The sequence below is a fragment of the Eptatretus burgeri genome, chromosome 3 (genome assembly GCF_056783735.1).
Source record: "Eptatretus burgeri isolate ZD-2024b chromosome 3, Ebu_testis_v1, whole genome shotgun sequence".
NCBI lineage: Eukaryota > Metazoa > Chordata > Myxini > Myxiniformes > Myxinidae > Eptatretus > Eptatretus burgeri.
The window spans coordinates 82,862,417-82,882,157 of NC_140963.1; the positions used below are offsets into that span (position 1 = coordinate 82,862,417).

The 19,741-nt window shown below is 44.8% G+C and overlaps 1 protein-coding gene across 1 annotated transcript in view; it reads left to right on the plus strand.

Moving 5' to 3' along the window:
* The first annotated feature begins 10,673 nt into the window (after positions 1-10,673).
* The window catches only part of LOC147030323 (partitioning defective 3 homolog B-like), a 178,696-nt gene continuing 169,628 nt past the window's right edge, over positions 10,674-19,741 (plus strand). Inside the window, exon 1 of the mRNA XM_085874248.1 lies at positions 10,674-10,724. Coding sequence (XP_085730374.1) covers positions 10,689-10,724 — 36 coding nt within the window. The 5' untranslated portion in view covers positions 10,674-10,688. The remainder of the gene's footprint in view (positions 10,725-19,741) is intronic.

The following is a 19,741-nucleotide window of genomic DNA, read 5'->3' on the forward strand; positions in this document are numbered from 1 at the left end:
TCTAGTAAATGAATGGTAATTTCTCGTGTTTATCTGGAACTAACATTATTCTCACTTTGGAGTGATTTACATGATGTTGTTTCGTCTATTTCATTATCGTTACTTGTTTTGTAAGTCTTTGAAAGTCCAATCTGTAAACCCAATTCTTCCAAAAGTGTTTGAATGTAGAATGTTTTGCAGACAAATGCAGTATTATTATTTGCATTGTCAATTGGAACAATAACATATTGTGTTTGAAGCTAATAAACGCTTGTCTCTGGATTGTTTAAAATTACCTTCGGATTATTGATTCAAACTTTTCTTATCAAATCAACAATTCTCTTTTTTACATGTTTCTCTACCTCCTCCAACCATAAAACCATTTGTGTGTTTGGTATGTTATGTTTTTCAATTTGTTCTTTCATCCATTCCGTCAGTCCCATCATTGTAAATTCCATTGCTTTATTCCAGCTAATCCTGTTTTTCCCCTCTACAATTTGATATAATATAATTTGATAAATAATGCATGTAATTTTCTATCTTTCACTCTTCTGACATCACCTGTGATAATGTGTTTGATGTGGATATTTAAATACAGAATGTTCACAATTACAATTTTATGCTACTTAGCCATTCCTCTACGTCTATAGATTGCACAGTTTCCTTATAGTTGAAGATTTTTTTCCCCTAATTGCATTTCACAAAGTGGACACAACCCTTGGTGACTCACTCTGTTGTATTGTTTCTGGAAGTTTACTCCAAACTTCCTTCTGTTGTAGTATTTTCTCCACATTTATCATTTCCACCCCTTTGTTATCAAACATAATTTTGATGATGTCATTGTGTTTTCTATGATTAACTTCTTTAGGTTTCTCTTTGTACATTATATGGTCAATCATGTCAGGAATTGCTTCCAAGTGTTGGTTTGGAAGGTCCTGTTGCTCATTTTCCTTCATTAATCTGTTAACGATTTGCCAAACTTCTTTCAGTTTTTTTTATTTTTAATAGTCATCTTAATCAATAAACAGAGTCGATGGTGTTAAAAGGTGTTAAAAACAGTGTCGATTATGTTTTGGCCATTATGTTGTATGTATGTGTCATTAATAATTTCATTGCATTTCATTTATATGGGTAAGAAGTTCTTAATTTTTTTGATCAAGAAATGTTGACCTTAATTATTAAACCAGAAAAGTGAACTACACTTACACAATTGTGTGATTGTCTTATCTTCCATCCCATTCATATTTCGGCCATTATCGCTTATCTTTTCTACAACCTGAACACTGAAGCTCGCATTTTGACAGTATCCATGTGTAAAGTGAGTGCGTAGTGGACAACCAGTAGTGTTATCTGGGTTCCTCGTGTCACTCGTGTGCGCGTTCATTCATACATTACATCTCTGCATTGTTTCACCAACATATTGCATCACACATTTGCTACAAATCAATAAGTGAACTATGTTTGAGGTTTTACATCTAATTAATAATTTAATTTATTTCAACTTGTATGTTGTAAACATTACTGCACAATTAATTACATTGTTTGTGACAAATATAGGACAAGTTTTGTAATTGCAAATCCCACATGTATGCACTTTGCATTCGGATAAGTTCAAGAATGGCCACCTCCTCCAGTCAGGATATCTGAGTTAACTACAGCATTACCTTGTCGAGGAACACAAATCCTCTGAGGAGAGTTCGTCCCCAGGGAGGCTAGTTCACCTGGGGGCTGCCCTGCTTTACCTTTCATTTTGTTTAGTTCTATAATATTCATAGTTTGAAATGTAGTTTTCACAAATACGTAAGAATCAAATCAAATAAATAAGAAACATATACATATACAGTATATGAAACATTACAGTGGATTTTCTACCAAAAGATAATGACAAATCAACAGGAGAAGCCTCATCAAAAAGGATCGTCAATCATCTCAAACACCTTGTGTTTTCATTTTTGTTCCTCATAATTATCTACCTATAATTCCAGCAATCTGTGTGTGTGTGTGTCTGTGTGTCTGTGTGTCTGTGTGTCTGTGTGTGTGTGTGTGTGTGTGTGTGTGTGTGTGTGTGTGTGTGTGTGTGTGTCTGTGTGTGTGTGTGTCTGTGTGTCTGTGTGTCTGTGTGTCTGTGACCACTGTTTCTCGACAACCACTGGTCCGATCTCATTGAAACTAGCCAGGTATATTTCTGGGGCCCTGTGAATGTGCCTTTTCAAAGATTGATATTAATCGGACAAGTGTTTCCCAAGTTATGGCCATTTATTCACCAAACCAATGACAGGACACGGTGCTATGACATCACGATTGATGTCACAATTTATTTATTATAATTTTTTATTTTTTTTGCACGTATCACAATTGACGTCACAATTCTTCTTCTTATTCGTTTGAATTGACGTCACAATTGACGCTGGGGACCTGAGTGTGTGCCTTTTCAAGGTTTGATATCATTATTCTTCATCCGTTTCAGCTGTTTCCCAAGTGTTTCCCAAGTTATGGCCATTTATGATACGGTTGGTTGAATCTAATTGAAACAATGCCCTAATCCAGTCATCGTTTACGAGAGCGAAAGAACGAAGCTGCGCGTCATGCACGTGCAATGGAATCAGGTGAAGCATGAGCTGCTCGCTTGACACGCGACGCTACGCATGTGACAAGGCTTCATGCAGCTGAAACGGATGAAGCACGAGCTGCTCGATCAGCAGGCAACACTGGACGCGAGGCAAGGCGTCGTGCAGAAGAAACGGATGAAGCACGAGCTTCTCGCTTGACACGCAAAGCTACGCGCGTGACAAGGCGTCATGCAGCTGAAACGGATGAAGCACGAGCTGCTCGCTTGGCAGACAACACTGGATGCGAGGCAAGGCATCGTGCAGAAGAAACGGATGAAGCATGAGCTGCTCGCTTGACATGCGCCCTACGTGCGTGACAAAGCATCATGCAGAAGAAACGGATGAAGCACGAGCTGCTCGCTTGACACGCGGCGCTACGCGTGTGACAAGGCGTTGTGGAGAAGAAACGGATGAAGAACGAGCTGCTCGCTTGGCAGACAACACTGAACGTGAGGCAAGGCATCGTGCAGAAGAAACGGATGAAGAACGAGCTGCTCGCTTGACAGACAACACTGAACGTGAGGCAAGGCGTCATGCAGTGAGAAGACCGGCAAGTAAGGAATGCTCTGCGCCATCAGGACGTACACCGTGCGAGACTAGAGCAGGCTCACCATGAGAATTGCAACCTTGCTCGATATGATCATACCAATTTCTTCCGAGAGGAACTTCATGTTGAGTACAGGCACGTGTTCAGCAGGACCTCATTATTTCAATGCACTAAATGCTCACATTGTGATACTTTTGTGTGGAACGAGGAGAGAAGAGGATTTTGCTGCAACCACAGCAAGGTCGACCTTAAGCATGATCCTACGAATCCAAAACCCGGTTCAATTCCATCACAACCTCCAGATGCTATTAAAAACCTTTTCCTTAACCAGTACTTTGTGAAGCACGCAAAATAGTACAACAACGCACTGTCAATGGCAAGTATCAGTGTCCGAGAGATAGGTATGCCTGGATTCAATCCTGGAGTGCGCATACAAGGTAAGGTTTACCATTACATTGGTGCTCCTCTTGCCGATCTGGGTTGTACCCCACGCTTTGCTCAGATCTACTTTCACAATCCAGCCCATGAGCTGGATTATCGTCGTGCTCACACCTCGAATGGTAGCCTGAATGAGTAGTTTTTGCTAAGAGCACAACAGGCCATTCATGAGTGCAACCCATACGTCCAGCAATTCAAATCGGCCATTGAGTATGTGGTTCATAATGCTGGTGCCAATGAATTGAAAATTGTGTTAACAGGTCGCATGTGGTGCTTAGACCTTCATCATGGTACCGTCAACCTTCCCTCACCAGACAGTGATGTGGCTGTCATTGCTCCAGGGGCAATGACAACAGAGCAGTTTGGAAGGCTGGCAGTCGGTGTTCACCTCAGAGGAGGAGGTTTACAGACAATAGGTGCCATGCATCCAGCGTATGCCCCTCTATCATACATACTTCTGCTACCCTGCGGCTCCCAGGGGTACCACACTGAGTTGGCAGGGATAATGCCAACATCTTTCTACCGCTACCATCTCCAAGTACGTGATCCTACTCATCATGTCAAACTACTGCTTCGTGGTGGAAAGTTGACACAGCAGTACGTATGCGACATGATGGTAAAAATTGAGTCACACTGTCTCAATTGGATTCGCTGCAACCAGAAGTCAATTAAGTCAAAAAAGTATAAGATCATCGTTGATGCGTTGAACAGTGACGCTGAGGTGCTACCTGGACGCCTCACCATTCTGCCGCCATCAATTTATGGGTTGCCACGTTGGTATGCCAAAGAGTTTCAGGATGCAATGGCTTTGGTCCGAGTCAAGGGAAAACCTGAATTTTTCCTAACATTCACCTGCAACCCAAAGTGGCCAGAAATTAAAGAATCACTTTTTGAGGGTCAGTCAGCCAATGAAAGCCCTGATATCATCGCCCGGGTGTTTCATATGAAGGTGGAAGCACTCCGCGCAGACCTCCTCAAGCATGAAATCTTGGGGCATGTGGACTCTTATGTGATGGTGAAGGAAACACAAAAGCGTCACCTTCCCCATATACACATGCTCCTGACCGTGGTACCTCGCGACAAGCCCAGAAGACCAGCAGATGTCGATCACGTAGTCTCTGCTGAGATTCCTGACAAACGCAAAAATCCGGAACTACACCGTATCGTGACATCACACATGATTCACGGCCCATGTGGGGAATGGAACATCAAGAGCCCTTGCATGACAGACCAGAAGTGCACAAAGGACTATCCCAAAGCCCTATGAGAGACGACAAGCTTCTCTGATGACTCCTATCCCCTGTACAGAAGACGGGCAGAAGCAGCACCTGGTGATCCCATCATGAAGACAATACAAGGCGGTGCTAACGTATTAGTTAACAATGCATGGGTTGTGCCTTACAATCCATATATTGTCCTCAGGTACAATGCTCACATCAACCTTGAGATCGTATGTGCTGTCACCAGTGTGAAGTACCTGTACAAATACCTCGAAAAGGGCCCGGACCAGTGCCTAGTCAGACTAGAGCCACATGAGAGGATGCGAGAAAAATTACGACATGATGAAGTGACATGATACGAACAAGGGCGTTACATCACTGCATCTGAGGGATACTGCGCATATACGATTTCCCCATTCAAAGCAAGTACCCACCAGTCGAGATGCTGGCACTCCATCTACAGGATGAGCAGTTGATCACGTTTAATGACGAAGGTGCCGTACAGAACGTGGCGGAGTCAGGACCCCCTGCAACAACACTCACCACCTTTTTCGAAGCTATGAATCTCCATCCACACATGCATAATGTTCTATATCCAGATGTGTTCCAACACTTCTCCTACTTTAAGGCCCGGTCACACCTTGACGTTTTAGCCAGCGATGGCAACGTATTAAAATGTATGTAAAATGCTGGCTTACGTTGAACTTTTGATGTTTTTTTTTTAAGATTCGGACGTATTCATAGCGACTTGGTCTTATGTATAACGCATTGGTAACGGACACAGAACGTTTCGTTGTGTTATAGATAACTTATACCAACGAATGCTGAACCTGTTGTTGGCCTACACAACCTATGCCCAACGATAGTCTAACTTCGGCATAGCGCGTTGCACGCATCGCCGACGATGTCGTGACGTATCCTATTAAAAGGCTGACGCACAACGATTCGAATCATAACTGCCGTAGAAATGTAAGTGACAACATCGCGGTCACACCTTGGCGATCTTGCCAGCGTATGCCGACCTAAGAAAAATGTGTCTAAAACGTTGGGGCACGTCAAATACGGTATGAGTAAGTTTGGTATACGTGAGTAGAACGCTAAAGTACGCTATCATACGTCGTAGTAAGTAGAGTACGTCAAGAAATTTTAAACATGTTCAAAATTTTACGACGTACTCGGCGTATGATACATGTTCTGCATGCGATGGGGATAAGTTTTACACACGATATGCGGACGCTTACACACGTCCACAAAGGCTACTTATAAGCTACTCATAAGTCGAAACACGTCGCGGTAATGTCTTTTTTACGCGAAACTTATTTCTAACTTATGTTTGACGTGCTTTGAACCAATTCTTTACGTAGTCCCAACACACATCGACGTATGTAGACGTATTCCAATGACGTCTTCCGGTCGACAAAAAAAAAAAAATTAACGTGTTTCTAGCTTACAACTGCCATATAAAGACGTGTTCCCAGCGGTTTTGGGAATTGGTATATAAAAATGCTGCTCATAAAAGGGGAACCCAACAGTGTTTTCGAGTCCTTTTTGAGTCGATGTCCATGTCAGCAGTAACAGTATCAGTATCAGCATCAGTATCAGTATTAGTATTAGTATTAGTAGTAGTTTATTCATGTTGGCAGTAGTAGGTGAGTGTGAGGGGGAGGGTGTGGGTTATGATGGATCGTCCTTGTTTTTAACGATTTAACGATTTAAATGATAAACTCAACGATTTAAATGGCTGCATCTCCACTATTGAAAGTAGACGCTTGCGCTCAACAATTGGATTTTTTTTTACACTCAATGACTTTTAAACGGTACCACTCAGCTAGTTTCATTGTTTACAATGAACGATTTAAATTGCTGTCACTCGCCTTTGTTTTTTGACGCTGGGGTTTGGAAATTTGAAGCGTTTCTTCTGAGCGTGTTAAAACGCTCAAACTCGACTATTTTAAATAGACGCTGCCGATGGACAATTGGAATCATAGCCAAGCTCGACATCGAAGTGTGAACATCCTCGTCATGCCGAAGAAAAGTTCGAAGAATGCTGCAAATAAGTGTCCTGGCCGTGGCCGTGGACGCTGACGCAAGGACGATCCATTATACCGACGTCTTTCAGCCTATGAGTAACTTAAAAGTAACGTCTGTCGACGTGTGGCAACGATCGCGTAACGTACCAACAACACGTTAATCATAGGTTAGAAATAAGTTTCAGGTACGCTAAACATTACCTCGGCGTGTCTCAACTTATGATTAACTTACAAGTAGCATGTGTTGACGTCTGTCAACGATCGCAGACCGTGCATACAACTTGTGGCCAGCGTAGCGGAACGTTTGAGTCATACGCCGGCATACGTCGTGAAATTTCAAGCATGAAAAAATTTGAGGACAACCAAAAAGTACAACGTTTAAAGCCAACGTATAACGACGTATGGCAGTGTTTTTCAGCGTGCTCTCAATGTTATCAAAACTTACCCAGAACGTATTCAACGTGTGCCAGCGTTTTAGAAAAAAAAAACAAAAATCGGCATACGTTGGCTAAAACGTCAAGGTGTGACCGGGCCTTTCGGAAAAGGTTTCAATTGCGGAAGAGAAGGCTGAGTTTCCAGTATAACCGTAAGACTGATACGGTTGGGCGGCTCCTCATTATTTCCGTCAACTCACATAATGCCGAGTTGTACTATCTCCGCATGCTACTGTACCACGTGCATGGCCCCACATGCTTTCAGGATCTCCGTCGTGTTGGTGGTAGGGTCATGGAGACCTATCTGGCAGCCTGCATTACGTATGGCATCGTTTACAATGACCAGGAGGTGGATTCTGTTAAGGAAGAGGCTGCAAGTATTACATTTGGCCCTGCAGTCCGTGAAGTATTTGCCAACATGCTCATATTCATCCTCTGAGGCAACCACGTGCAGTTCTGGGAAAGGCACAAGTATGTGCTGTGCGAGGACCTCATGCGTGCATGAGGACAGGTGTGAATGAGCCAAATGAACGCATTGTGAGGGAAGTGCTACTGGAGCTGAGGGACAAAATTGAGAGGCACGGCTTTTCGCTCAGTAAGAGCTTTGGCCTTCCTGAGCCTGAACCAGTTCATATCCAGTCTCGCATTTCCCACGTCATCGAGCACGAAACAGGGCACAATATCGGAGAACTTGAGGCTCACATCGCTCAAACAGAGTGCCTTCTTAACGACGAGCAGCGCGTTGTTGTCGATAAAGTGATGACGATTGTGGAACACGGACGTGGCTGGATGATTGCAGTTGATGCAAGTGGTGGGACTGGGAAAACATTCACATTGTCTCATATACTCAACAAAGTGCGAGTAAAGGGCAAAGTGGCTCTTGCGACTGCTGAAAGTGGTATTGCAGCTACTCTGTTGCCTAAAGGGGTCACCTTCCATAGTAGGACCAAGTGTCCTCTCATTTTCACTGATGAGTCCACTTGCAACATCAGTGAAAATGACACCACTGCAGCACTCATACGAATGACGAATATAATGGTGGTGGATGAGGTTTCAATGATGGATCGTCGTGTATTGGAGGCAGCAGCTCGAACATTCCTGTGGCCTCGGGGCTCAGAGGAACCATTTGGCGGCATCACAATGGTTTCCAGTGGTGACTGGAGGCAGATCCTTACCGTTGTGACACACGGTAGCCGTATTGACATAGTAGGAAGGTGTTTCAAGAGCTCATACCTGTGGAGAAAAGTGCAGGTACTTCATCTCACAGTAAACATGAGGATCATGCAGGGTGCTGGAGAACAACAGGACGAATCTGATTTGCAAAATTCCTGCTGGATCTGGGTGAAGGGAAGATTCCTGTGAATCCAGAAGAGGGTGAATTTGCTATTGAGCTCAGGGAACCGCTCATTCATCCAGGTGAAAAACTTCAGGATATTGTCACTTGGGTGTACAAGGACTTGCACAACAACATTACCAACCCCAAGTGGCTATGCGAGCGTGTTATACTATGTCCGACCAATTCCGAAGTCGATCAAGTAAATGACTACATGACAACCATATTTCCAGGGCAGGAACATATTTGCTGTAGCGTTGATACAGCAGAATCTGAGGGTGATCATTTGTATCCGCCTGAGTTCCTGAACAGCCTCTGTCCTTCTGGTATGCCTCCACATCGGATCACTCTCAAGGTGGGTATGGTGATCATGCTGCTACGAAACTTCGACCAGAAGAGCGAGCACTGCAATGGCTCAAGGTACGTCATACATCAGATCATTCCAAATCTGCTGGTTGCAAAATCTGTGATGGGTGTATGGGATTACGCACGTACGGGCCCACACTGGTATCTCAAAACACACACACACACACACACACGCACACACACACACACACACACACACACACACACACACACACACACACACACACACACACACACACACACACACACACACACAATTGCAAAACCTCGTCTCTTGCTGCATGACAAATGACCTAACAAAATAGACTACAGTCATAAAGGAGAGAACGTGAGGGGGAGGGGGTAAAATAGCCCATCTCCAAGGACTGGTTATTTCTTAGTCTACACTATAAAAATGAATCTGTTTATTTGTTTGTTTATTTGTCTACCAGCAAATACAACCCATCACTTCACTGACTGGAATATTAAGGGAGGGGAGGAGGGGGGTAAGAAGGCGAGGAGGGAAGGGGATCGAGGCGGGGTGAGGAGGGCGAGGAATGAGGGGGGAGCGAGGAGGGGGAGGGGAGTAAGGAGGAATAGTGGAAGTGAAAGCAATATGAATGGAGGGCAAAGAAGTGTGAGGAGAAGGCATCGTGAAGGGAGGGCAAGGCAAGGAAGTGTGAGTGGAGGGTCCGTCTGGACATAACCACCATCTGAAAATAACTACCGTCCAGACACGAATGTGGATTACAACTGTCCGGATATGTGCGGTGGTTGGAGATAACCACCATCCAGTTATGTGCGGAGATAACCACCATGTGGACATGACCACTGTGCAGATAAGTTTGGAGAGAGAGAAGAGAAGAGAAGAATATATATATATATATATATATATATATATATATATATATATATATATATATATATATATATATATATATATATATATATATATATATATATATATATATATATATATATATATATATATATATATATATATATATATATATATGGGAGGATCCTGCACTGTATTATGAGGGGGTGGAGTGAGGATGGGACAAAGAGAGAGGGAGGGGTGGGAGTAGTTGGTGGGGTGGGGGGGGGGTAAGGGAGTTATCAGAGAATATATTATACTTTATGAACACACACACAAACACAAACACACACACACACACACACACACACACACACACACACACACACACACACACACACACACACACACACACACACACACACACACACACACACACACACACAATCATCGTGTGACAGGTGGAAAAAATTTGACCCTGTAATTGAGAAAATACGGCGAACGGCTAGGAAATTGGGTGTTATCTATGTAGAATTCCAGGTGTGTGTGTGTGTGTGTGTGTGTGTGTGTGTGTGTGTGTGTGTGTGTGTGTGTGTGTGTGTGTGTGTGTGTGTCTCTGTGACCGCTGTTTCTCGACAACCACTGGTCCGATCTAATTGAAACTTGCCAGCTATATTGCTGGGGACCTGAGTATGTGCCTTTTCAAGGTTTGGTATTAATCGGACAAGTGGTTCCCACGTTATGGCAATTTATTTAACAACCAATGACAGGACACGTTGCTGCGTATGCGTGGCCGATGCGCCATTTCGTTACCAATCACAGGACACGTTGCTGTGTCGGTCGGTGCGCGGCCAGCCGACGATGACGTCACGTGCCGTGCCGGTTACGATGGGGATCGGTGCCTTACTTATCGTGGCATAGGAGAGGCAATGGTCAATGGCAGCGAATGTCATGGCAAGCAAAGACAGGGAGGTAAACTTGATTTTAATTTGGATTTTAATTAACTCTGTGTGTGTAAGTATCACAGCAGTTGTTACTTCAATACAAGCGATAATTCGTGGAATGCATGTGAACATTCCGTACGGACATGCACCACTTCCGGATGGTGATGACTTACTGTATTCTAATAATTTCTCGATTTCTTATCCGCATTTATAGATAAACACAATGCCCCAATCCAGTCGTCGTTTACGAGAGCGAAGGAACGGTCTGTGTATTTGTTTCTGGCTCGAGGTTTGAAAGTTGTTGTTTTTTTTTGGGGGGGGGGGTTGCACGTACGGGCACACACGTATGGGCACACAAGAGCAAAGGAACGGCCTGTGTAGTTGTTTCTGGCTTGCGGTTTGAAAGTTTATTATTAATATTATTTTTTGGTTTGCATGTACGGGCACGCGAGAGCGAAGGAACGGCCTGTGTGGTTGTTGTTTCTGGTTCGCGCTTTGAAAGTTTTTTTTTTTGCACGTACGGGCACGTATGGGCAGTCTATATTATAAAGCAAGTGTCTGTCCGTTTGTCCGACCTTGAACTGCTCCCTCAGTTTTGGGTCTCGCCCCGCCAAACCTTCTGTGGAACGTTGTGGGGTCCCAGCGCATATCCCAAGGTGGGTGGGAGGTTTCATAAATACCTCAACGCAGTTATGATTTTGACTTTCGATCCGTACGAAGCTGCTCCTGATCCGGATGTAACTTCAGAATGGTGTTTCTCTTCATTTACCTCATGAGTGTTTGTCATATTGCTTTTTGTTACATCAATGGCATTTAATTAACTAGTGATTGGATGATAACATGGAGATCAGTTTCCACCAGTGACATTCGCGGATTTGCAGACTCGCCATTTTGTTACCTGTAAACCTGTACCCACATTACTTTCGTTGGTGTCAGCGACAGTAAGTCTTTGCCCAAGTCATTCAATAACCAGCTGCCCAGCCCCCTCACGTACATAGCACAGGTACCTCACTAGTCAAATATACCTTTGTAAAGCACACCCGGTTGGATTTACTGACTGTATGAACGATTGGTCAGAACCCGGGGGACTCCCTGTACTGTATTTTGTATAAAAACTTATTTTTCAAACGACCAGACTAGTATGAGCCCCTTCATTTTATATCCGTCATTAGCTTATTGAATGAGAACCTGGTCGCTCATCATCGGTTGGAGAAGGGATTTTAAATGGATCGATTCACAGGTTCCATTCGAAGTTCCGCACGGATAAAGTACACGAAAAGGAGAACCAATAAAGGCTTATCTTTAAATGAAGTTTTTTAAATGTGGAAACCAAGTGAAAATTTCGCAAAAAAGTTTTCGTTTGATGTTTTCCTTGAATAAATACACTTAGTCAGAAAAAAAAGTGTCAGGTGAGGCATGCGAAGTGTCAGGTGAGGCATGCAAAGTGTCAGGCTGCTCGGTTTCATGGTTTTGCATTTATGGAGGACACACACACACACACACACACACACACACACACACACACACACACACACACACACACACACACACACACACACACACACACACACACACACACACACACACACACACACACACACTGACATTTATTAGTATTGATTTATGTCTGCTTCAAAAACTTAAAAAGACTACTGAACCAAATGCAATCAAATTTTGCATGTTGTCTGAGGATACCCAAAGGGTGGTTTCTGTCAGAGTAGCATATCTGGGGAGAGAGTTCAAGGAAGGGGGAAGACCCCAATGCTCTTCATGCACATGTGTATCATATAGCACCACCTGTGGGTAGCCTGTATTACATTTCATCATCTTCTTGTCGAAAGAAAGTTTGAAACAACTTTTGATATAATTTGCATTACGGATGATGTTGACGTCTGAGTGAGAATAATTCGATATTTTCATAATGTTTCATTTTGCTCATTTTATGCGGAGGTTCAAACCAATGGATCTAACATGGAGCTTTGCAGTGAAGTAGAAGTGATTTTTGCTCATGCCATGTGTGAGAAGCAAGGATGGTTGACGAAGGTGATGCCAACTGACTTCCACGCAGATGGAAGATGACCTCGGGCAAATGGTGGAGTGAATAGAGCAGAATGTTTGTGAAGTACAACATGCTGTCTTTCGATTAAATCCATCAGCACAGCGACGGGTACTTTTGCGAGTAAGTAGTAACCCTTGCTATAGTTTACGGTGCATGTTTGTTTGTCATGCTACTCCTCCTACCAATTACATCCAGGCTTGCTGCAGAGGATCAGCATGACCCCAATTAAATTTTATATTTGCCGGTGGTCATGGGAGAAGAGGGGAGTGGATGCAAATTTTCTATGTAAATGTGTATCATGTAGCACCACCTCCTGGTGGGGGAGGGTATTATAAGTCTTCATCATTTGCAGTCCAGTGTTTCTGTCCCCACGGTTTCCAGTGTAGTGAGGTGTTTTGAATTATAAGCAGGAGGTATGTTTTTGCTTCAGGCACATAACTTCATGGGTTATTTTTATGTTTTGCGTATACAGAGTTTTCAGTTGCTAATACGCCGCCCAAATAAAGGTGTGTGTCACAAGAACGTGTTGCATGCTTGGAACAAGATCGCTCATCCCGTGGGTATTCTGCTAGTAGTCTTAGTAATTAGAGAAGTGTTGGGTGGTCACTAGACTACTGTTATTCTCAGGTTTTCAATCTGTCTGTATGTCTGTTTGTTTGTATGTAATGGACTGCTCTGGAGGCCAGAGGAGTCAACCGATTTTGATGAAACTTGACTGGTAGGTAGGTTCATACCAGGATCTAGTTCTATAGTTTTGAGCATTGTTGCTATGGACACCACCGTTGCTTAGCAACGGGACTTTGAAATTTTTGAAAAAATACGAAAAATATTTTGATTTTTTTTTTTTCGAAAATAAAAAATCGGCTTCTGTGCTTTTATGCGCACTATAATCAAACTCTTTGTCAAAAATTTTCAGCCCGATCCGTCAAAACCTGTTTGACGAGTATGCAATTATATAGCAACCACCCATATCGCCTACTGCAGGGGTCGGGAACGTGTGGCTCGCGAGCCAGGTGTGGCTCTTTTGATGATTGCATCTGGCTCGCAGATAAAATTGGAGTTTGAAACTTTCAAAGCCCAATATTTCTCGCGGAAGCTTTACCTATAGTTTGAATGGTGTCGTGCTTCATTCACGTGCAGGGCTGAACTTGGCAGAAGGAGAGAAGAAAAAACGCCTCCAAATTGGCTGAAGCGGTTTTTGTTTCGTCCAATCATGCGGCCGACGCGAGTAGTGATTTCGGTTCCTCCAATGACGTGCCGCCGCCGAGACGCGTCACGGAATTCATCTCGACCAATCACGCGCCACCGCTGAGGCGACTCGTGATTTCGGTTCCTCCAATGACGTGCCGCCGCCGAGACGCGTCACGGAATTCATCTCGACCAATCACGCGCCACCGCTGAGGCGACTCGTGATTTCGGTTCCTCCAATGACGTGCCGCCGCCGAGACGCGTCACGGAATTCATCTCGACCAATCACGCGCCACCGCTGAGGCGACAGCATCCCAGAGTCGGCCGGCCGCGCCGCACCTCTCGAGTATGTCAGCTCGTGCGCAGGCCAGCCAGACTCACTTGGGTCAACATCTCCCTCTCTCTCATTTGCTCAAAGCTAACCCTTCGACGAAGAAGATGGCGAAAAGAAAAAAAGATGAGGAGTATCGTACATTTCAGTACGAATGGGCCGAAGAATTCGCCTTTGTGGAGAGAGCAGGTTCTGTGGTGTGTCTAATTTGCAATGACAAAATTGCATCGATGAAACGGTCAAATATAAAGCGGCACTTCGACACACGCCATGCTACCTTTGCATCAAAATACCCTGTGGGAGACAGCAGAAAGAAAGCGTGCCAAGAGCTACTGAGCAGGGTGCAAGCCAGCCAGCAGCAACTCCGCGTATGGACCCGGCAAGGTGACTATAATTCCGCTCGCTTTGCTGGATCTTTCGCAATAGTGAGGAACGGAAAACCATTCACAGATGTCGAGTATGCAAAAAGGTTCATGCTGGATGTCGCCAATGAACTTTTTGATGATCTTCTGAACAAAGACAAGATAATCAAACGGATACAAGACATGCCTCTGTCGGCAAGAGCTGTTCATGATCGTACCATCATGATGGCAAACCAAGTGGAGGAAACACAAGTGAAGGACATAAATACAGCGCCGTTCTTTTCCCTGGCTTTGGATGAGTCAACAGACGTAAGCCATTTGTCGCAGTTCAGTGTGATTGCAAGATATGCTGCTGGTGATACACTGCGCGAAGAAAGTCTTGCTGTTCTGCCAATAAAAGGGTCCACAAGAGGTGAGTATTTATTCAAGTCTTTCATGGAGTTCGCTCAAGAAAAAAATCTACGAATGGATAAACTTATCTCGGTGTGTACTGATGGTGCTCCGTGTATGGTGGGGAAAAACAAAGGATTTGTGGCGCTTCTCCGTGAACATGAAAATAGACCCATCCTAAGTTTCCATTGCATTCTGCACCAGGAGGCACTTTGTGCTCAGATGTGTGATGGGCAGCTTGGCGAAGTGATGTCGCTGGTCATTCGTGTGATCAACTTTATTGTTGCCCGAGCCTTAAATGCTCGCCAGTTTAAAATACTGCTGGATGAAGTTGGAAATAACTATCACGGTCTGCTTTTGCACAGCAATGTGCGTTGGTTGTCAAGAGGGAAGGTGCTTAGCCGTTTTGCGGCTTGCCTGAACGAAATCCGGACGTTCCTTGAAATGAAAGGGATTGAGCATCCTGAGCTAGCCGAAACTGAGTGGCTCCTCAAGTTTTACTATCTCGTGGATATGACTGAACATCTGAACCAGCTCAACGTGAAAATGCAAGGCATTGGAAATACAGTGTTATCCCTTCAACAAGCCGTGTTTGCTTTTGAAAACAAGCTGGAGCTCTTTATCATGGATCTTGAAACAGGTCGTTTACTACATTTTGAAAAATTGAGACAATTTAAAGATGCATGCACAGCAAGTGAGCCCACTCAAAACTTTGATCTCCACCAGTTAGCTGGCTTCACATCCAGTCTCCTACAGTCATTCAAAGCACGCTTTGGAGAATTTCATGAGCACACTCGTCTTTTTAAGTTCATCACCCATCCAAACGAGTGTTCACTGAACACAGCCGACCTGAGTTACATTCCTGGTGTCTCCGTCAGAGATTTTGAAGCAGAAGTGGCTGACCTGAAGGCCTCAGACATGTGGGTGAATAAGTTCAAGTCACTGAATGAAGATTTGGAAAGAATCGCACGACAGAAAGCAGAGTTGGCGAGCAAGCACATGTGGACAGAAATGAAAAAACTTCAACCCGAAGACCAGCTGATTATCAAAACTTGGAACGCGCTTCCTGTCACATACCTCACACTGCAGCGTGTGAGTATTGCTGTATTGACCTTGTTTGGATCTACGTATGCATGTGAGCAGTCATTCTCACATCTTAAAAACATCAAGTCCAACCTACGATCACGTCTAACGGATGAAAGCCTCAACGCTTGCATGAAGCTTAACCTCACCAAGTACCAACCAGACTACAAAGCCATCAGCAAATCCATGCAGCACCAGAAGTCCCATTAATGGTGAGTATTATAACAACATTATTTAAAAGAATAAATTCAGAGGCTTATTATACTCACATTTAGTTGAATTCAGTCTTAAAATATGTTATATGGCTCTCACTGAAATAGATTTCCAAATATTTTGCTTTAATGGCTCTCTGAGTCAAAAACGTTCCCGACCCCTGGCCTACTGGCTTGTCTTGTGATTTGTTTGAAGTAGCACTTCCATACTACTTGATAGAATTAATTGAAACTGGTGGATGTACTCAAGCGTTCTCGGTCGGCTTTTTGGGGTATTAAAAAATGTTAATTGTCCTGGATGTTTAGGGTTGGGGGAGGATCGCAATTATCGCAATCTATGTAAATACATATGGCCTAGCGCAGCTCCCGGTAGGAGCAGGTATTGCAAGTTACACTGAAATATGTCAATTCTGGGGTAATCATTCTGGTGGAAATGTAACCCATCCATAATTATGTACCTATAGCGAAGTTGATGGCACGCCAAGTTGTATACAGAGTTGTCAGTTGCTAATACCACCACCCAAATGTGGTAATTAACCCCAATTCTGGGGTAATCATTCTGGTGGAAATGTAACCCGTCTGTAATTCTGTACCTATAGCGAAGTTGATGGCATGCCAACGCAAATCCCTTCACTTCCCAGCAAAAGCAAAATTGAAAGATGGCAAAAAGTTCCACCAGAATGACTATCAAATTTTAGGTTAAAATATTTTTCCCCCCCGTTTTGACCCCTGTGACCCAAGTACCCAGTGGGGAATGAACTGTATGAAGGTCAAATCCCCCCAAAATCGTTACGTACTTCATGCGTTCTCCAATGTTGATTGCATACATAGTTTAATGAGAAAAAATGTTTTAAATTTTTTTTTAATATCATAGGTGGTGCTGTCATATCATAGGATATCAAAAAATATTGTTGCGAATTCGCGCCCGCCGGCGTGCGAACGGCCACATGACTCGAATCGCGGCACGTCACCCACCAGACGGACAATTCTGTCGTGACCCTCTCGGACTAACGCCGGGAGCTAGTCATGGGTGGGCCTTTCGGCCTCACCACGATCATGCCAATCGGCCACTCGCGTGGGATAGGGTTGTTCGCCAAACTCGACCTACCTAAGTACCCACGCGGAGGGTAGACCGGGCGATCGCACCTCGCCGCAGGTCGACTCTGGACACGGGCCGCTTAAGCGATCCGTTCCGTACTATCGGGATAACCGAGCGGTGTTATCATTGGCCTCGACGGTTCCGATTAATTATCGGGCGTATTAAGCCCACTACCAACCCTTTACGTGAAGCAAGATGGAGATTCAATTAAAGAAAAGACGGAGCGAAACGGGAAAACAGTTCAACATGATGCACATTTATTCCGCGGCACACGGAGAGCACACATATACAATTAAAACAATTATGCACAAAAAGCAAAAGAAACAATGACGCAGAGATACTACCGAATAAGACCGACACACGGCAACACTTAACAGTTTTACTTCACCAGACTGGCGCCACACACACACGCTTACACAGAAACAAAAGAAAAGGCCACCCTCAAAGACAAGGGGGCAGACGGGGCCTGTGGGCCAATATTTGCGCGGGACCTGAAAGAGCGGTCAGGTCCGCGAGACCGGGTGGGTCCTACCCGCGTCTTTGTGATGAGCCGCAAATGTGGCAGCGCGGCGGTGCCCCGACTTCGTGCTCCTTCGCGGGTTTCGTTGGCACTGCTTGGAGTGGGGTGGGTACGGGGCCCCCTTTTCGCACTATCTCAGCGTGGGGGAAAAAGGGGGGGGGAATTGTTGATGCTCTGGGGAAAGAGTATAGCTGGCTTGCTTGGGTCCCGTGACAAGCGATTCCACCGCGACCTCGTCGCCGACCGCCGTCTTCCTTGCCTCGGACTCGAGCTCCTCGGACTCTTCCCCCAATTCTCCTCAGCCGACTGCCGAAAACCACCGGGACGCCCTCGCCTCCCGACTCCACTCCACTCTTCCCAAACTGACTCTGCCTCAAAACTCTCTTCGCTTTTCTGCCACTCTCCGCTCTTCCAAACTGACTCTGCCCAGATTCGCCTTGCGCTCGGCGCTTTATAGGCCGGCAGGAGAACCCATATGCAAATTTCTGGATCAGAACGAGCTCGGGCGTGAATCTCCCCTCATCCTAGAATTTGCATATCTCGATTCCACACTGACGCGCCTGGAGGCGGGGCCAAACCGCCCTGCGCTTGCTGATTGGACGGATCAGAAGTGGGCGTGTAGCATTCCTGATCCGAATTCTCCTCGGAAAGGCCGCATTTTGCACTCGCGGCTCGGCGCGTATCTTGTACGAGCCCAGGACAGCCCGACGCTCGGTGCTCACAGGTGGTGCGGGAATGGCCGCAGAAGGAGAGAGGTGAAGGTGGTGGAGGGTTTATGGTGGTGGTTTATGGCCATGGTGCCGTTCGGAATGGCGGTGATGCGATGTTTGCGGGAGTGAGTTGTGAAGGTAAAGATCGTGGCTGTTGGCGTTGTTGTTGTTGTGTGATGGTTGGAGCGTGGTTGGTTCAAAATAAAGATAGCATAGAAAAACGGCTATCTCAAAGCGTCGAAGCCCGAATGAATCACATTTATTCCCTCAAAACAACGGGTTTGGGGCTAACTACACATGTACTTACAGAGATATCTCACCTACAGGACCTGAATGGTGGTTTGCGAATTTCCTCAACCGCAACAATATCATGGGTAACACGAAAAAAAAACAATATCAAATATATTTTATATATATTTAATTTTTTTAATGTTGAACAGCCTGTAATTTAATTTTTGGGTATTTGACCTTTTGACCCTGGTCTAGGGAGGCCAAGAGTGATACTATTCTTGTACATTCGTGCCACCTGGTGATCATAACTCCCAAGTTTGGTGAATTTCTGCACAACCGTTTAGGAGATAGTGTGACGGACGGACAGACACACAGGCAGATGGACGGACAGACACACAGGCGGATGGAGCCGATTACAATATCCCCTGTTTTTTTTCAAAAAGCATGAGGAACCTCGATGCAGGAGGAGGCGCATTCGGCCCATCAAATCCTGTGCTATTGTTACCAACATATGGTTGCTTGCCAGTACTCTATCCTCGTTAAATGCTGAGCGCCCTGACCAAGGAAGCACCATTGTAAAAATCTTTGGTGTGGCTCAGCCGATGTTTGAACTGTCGAGCTGCCAGACTCGGAGTGAACGCTCGAACCACTACAACCACCTCGAGCATCATGCTTGCGCCATTCTGGGAGGAATTAACCTCTTCGCTGGTCGAGGTAATTATTTATTTGTTTACATGGACCTCGTTGTACTTCTTTTCGACCTATCGGATCATTGTTATCGTGAGTCTTAAATGATCCGAGGACATTTTTTAACTTCCCTCGTGTTTCCGAAAAAACCATCCGATTGACCTCAGACCATC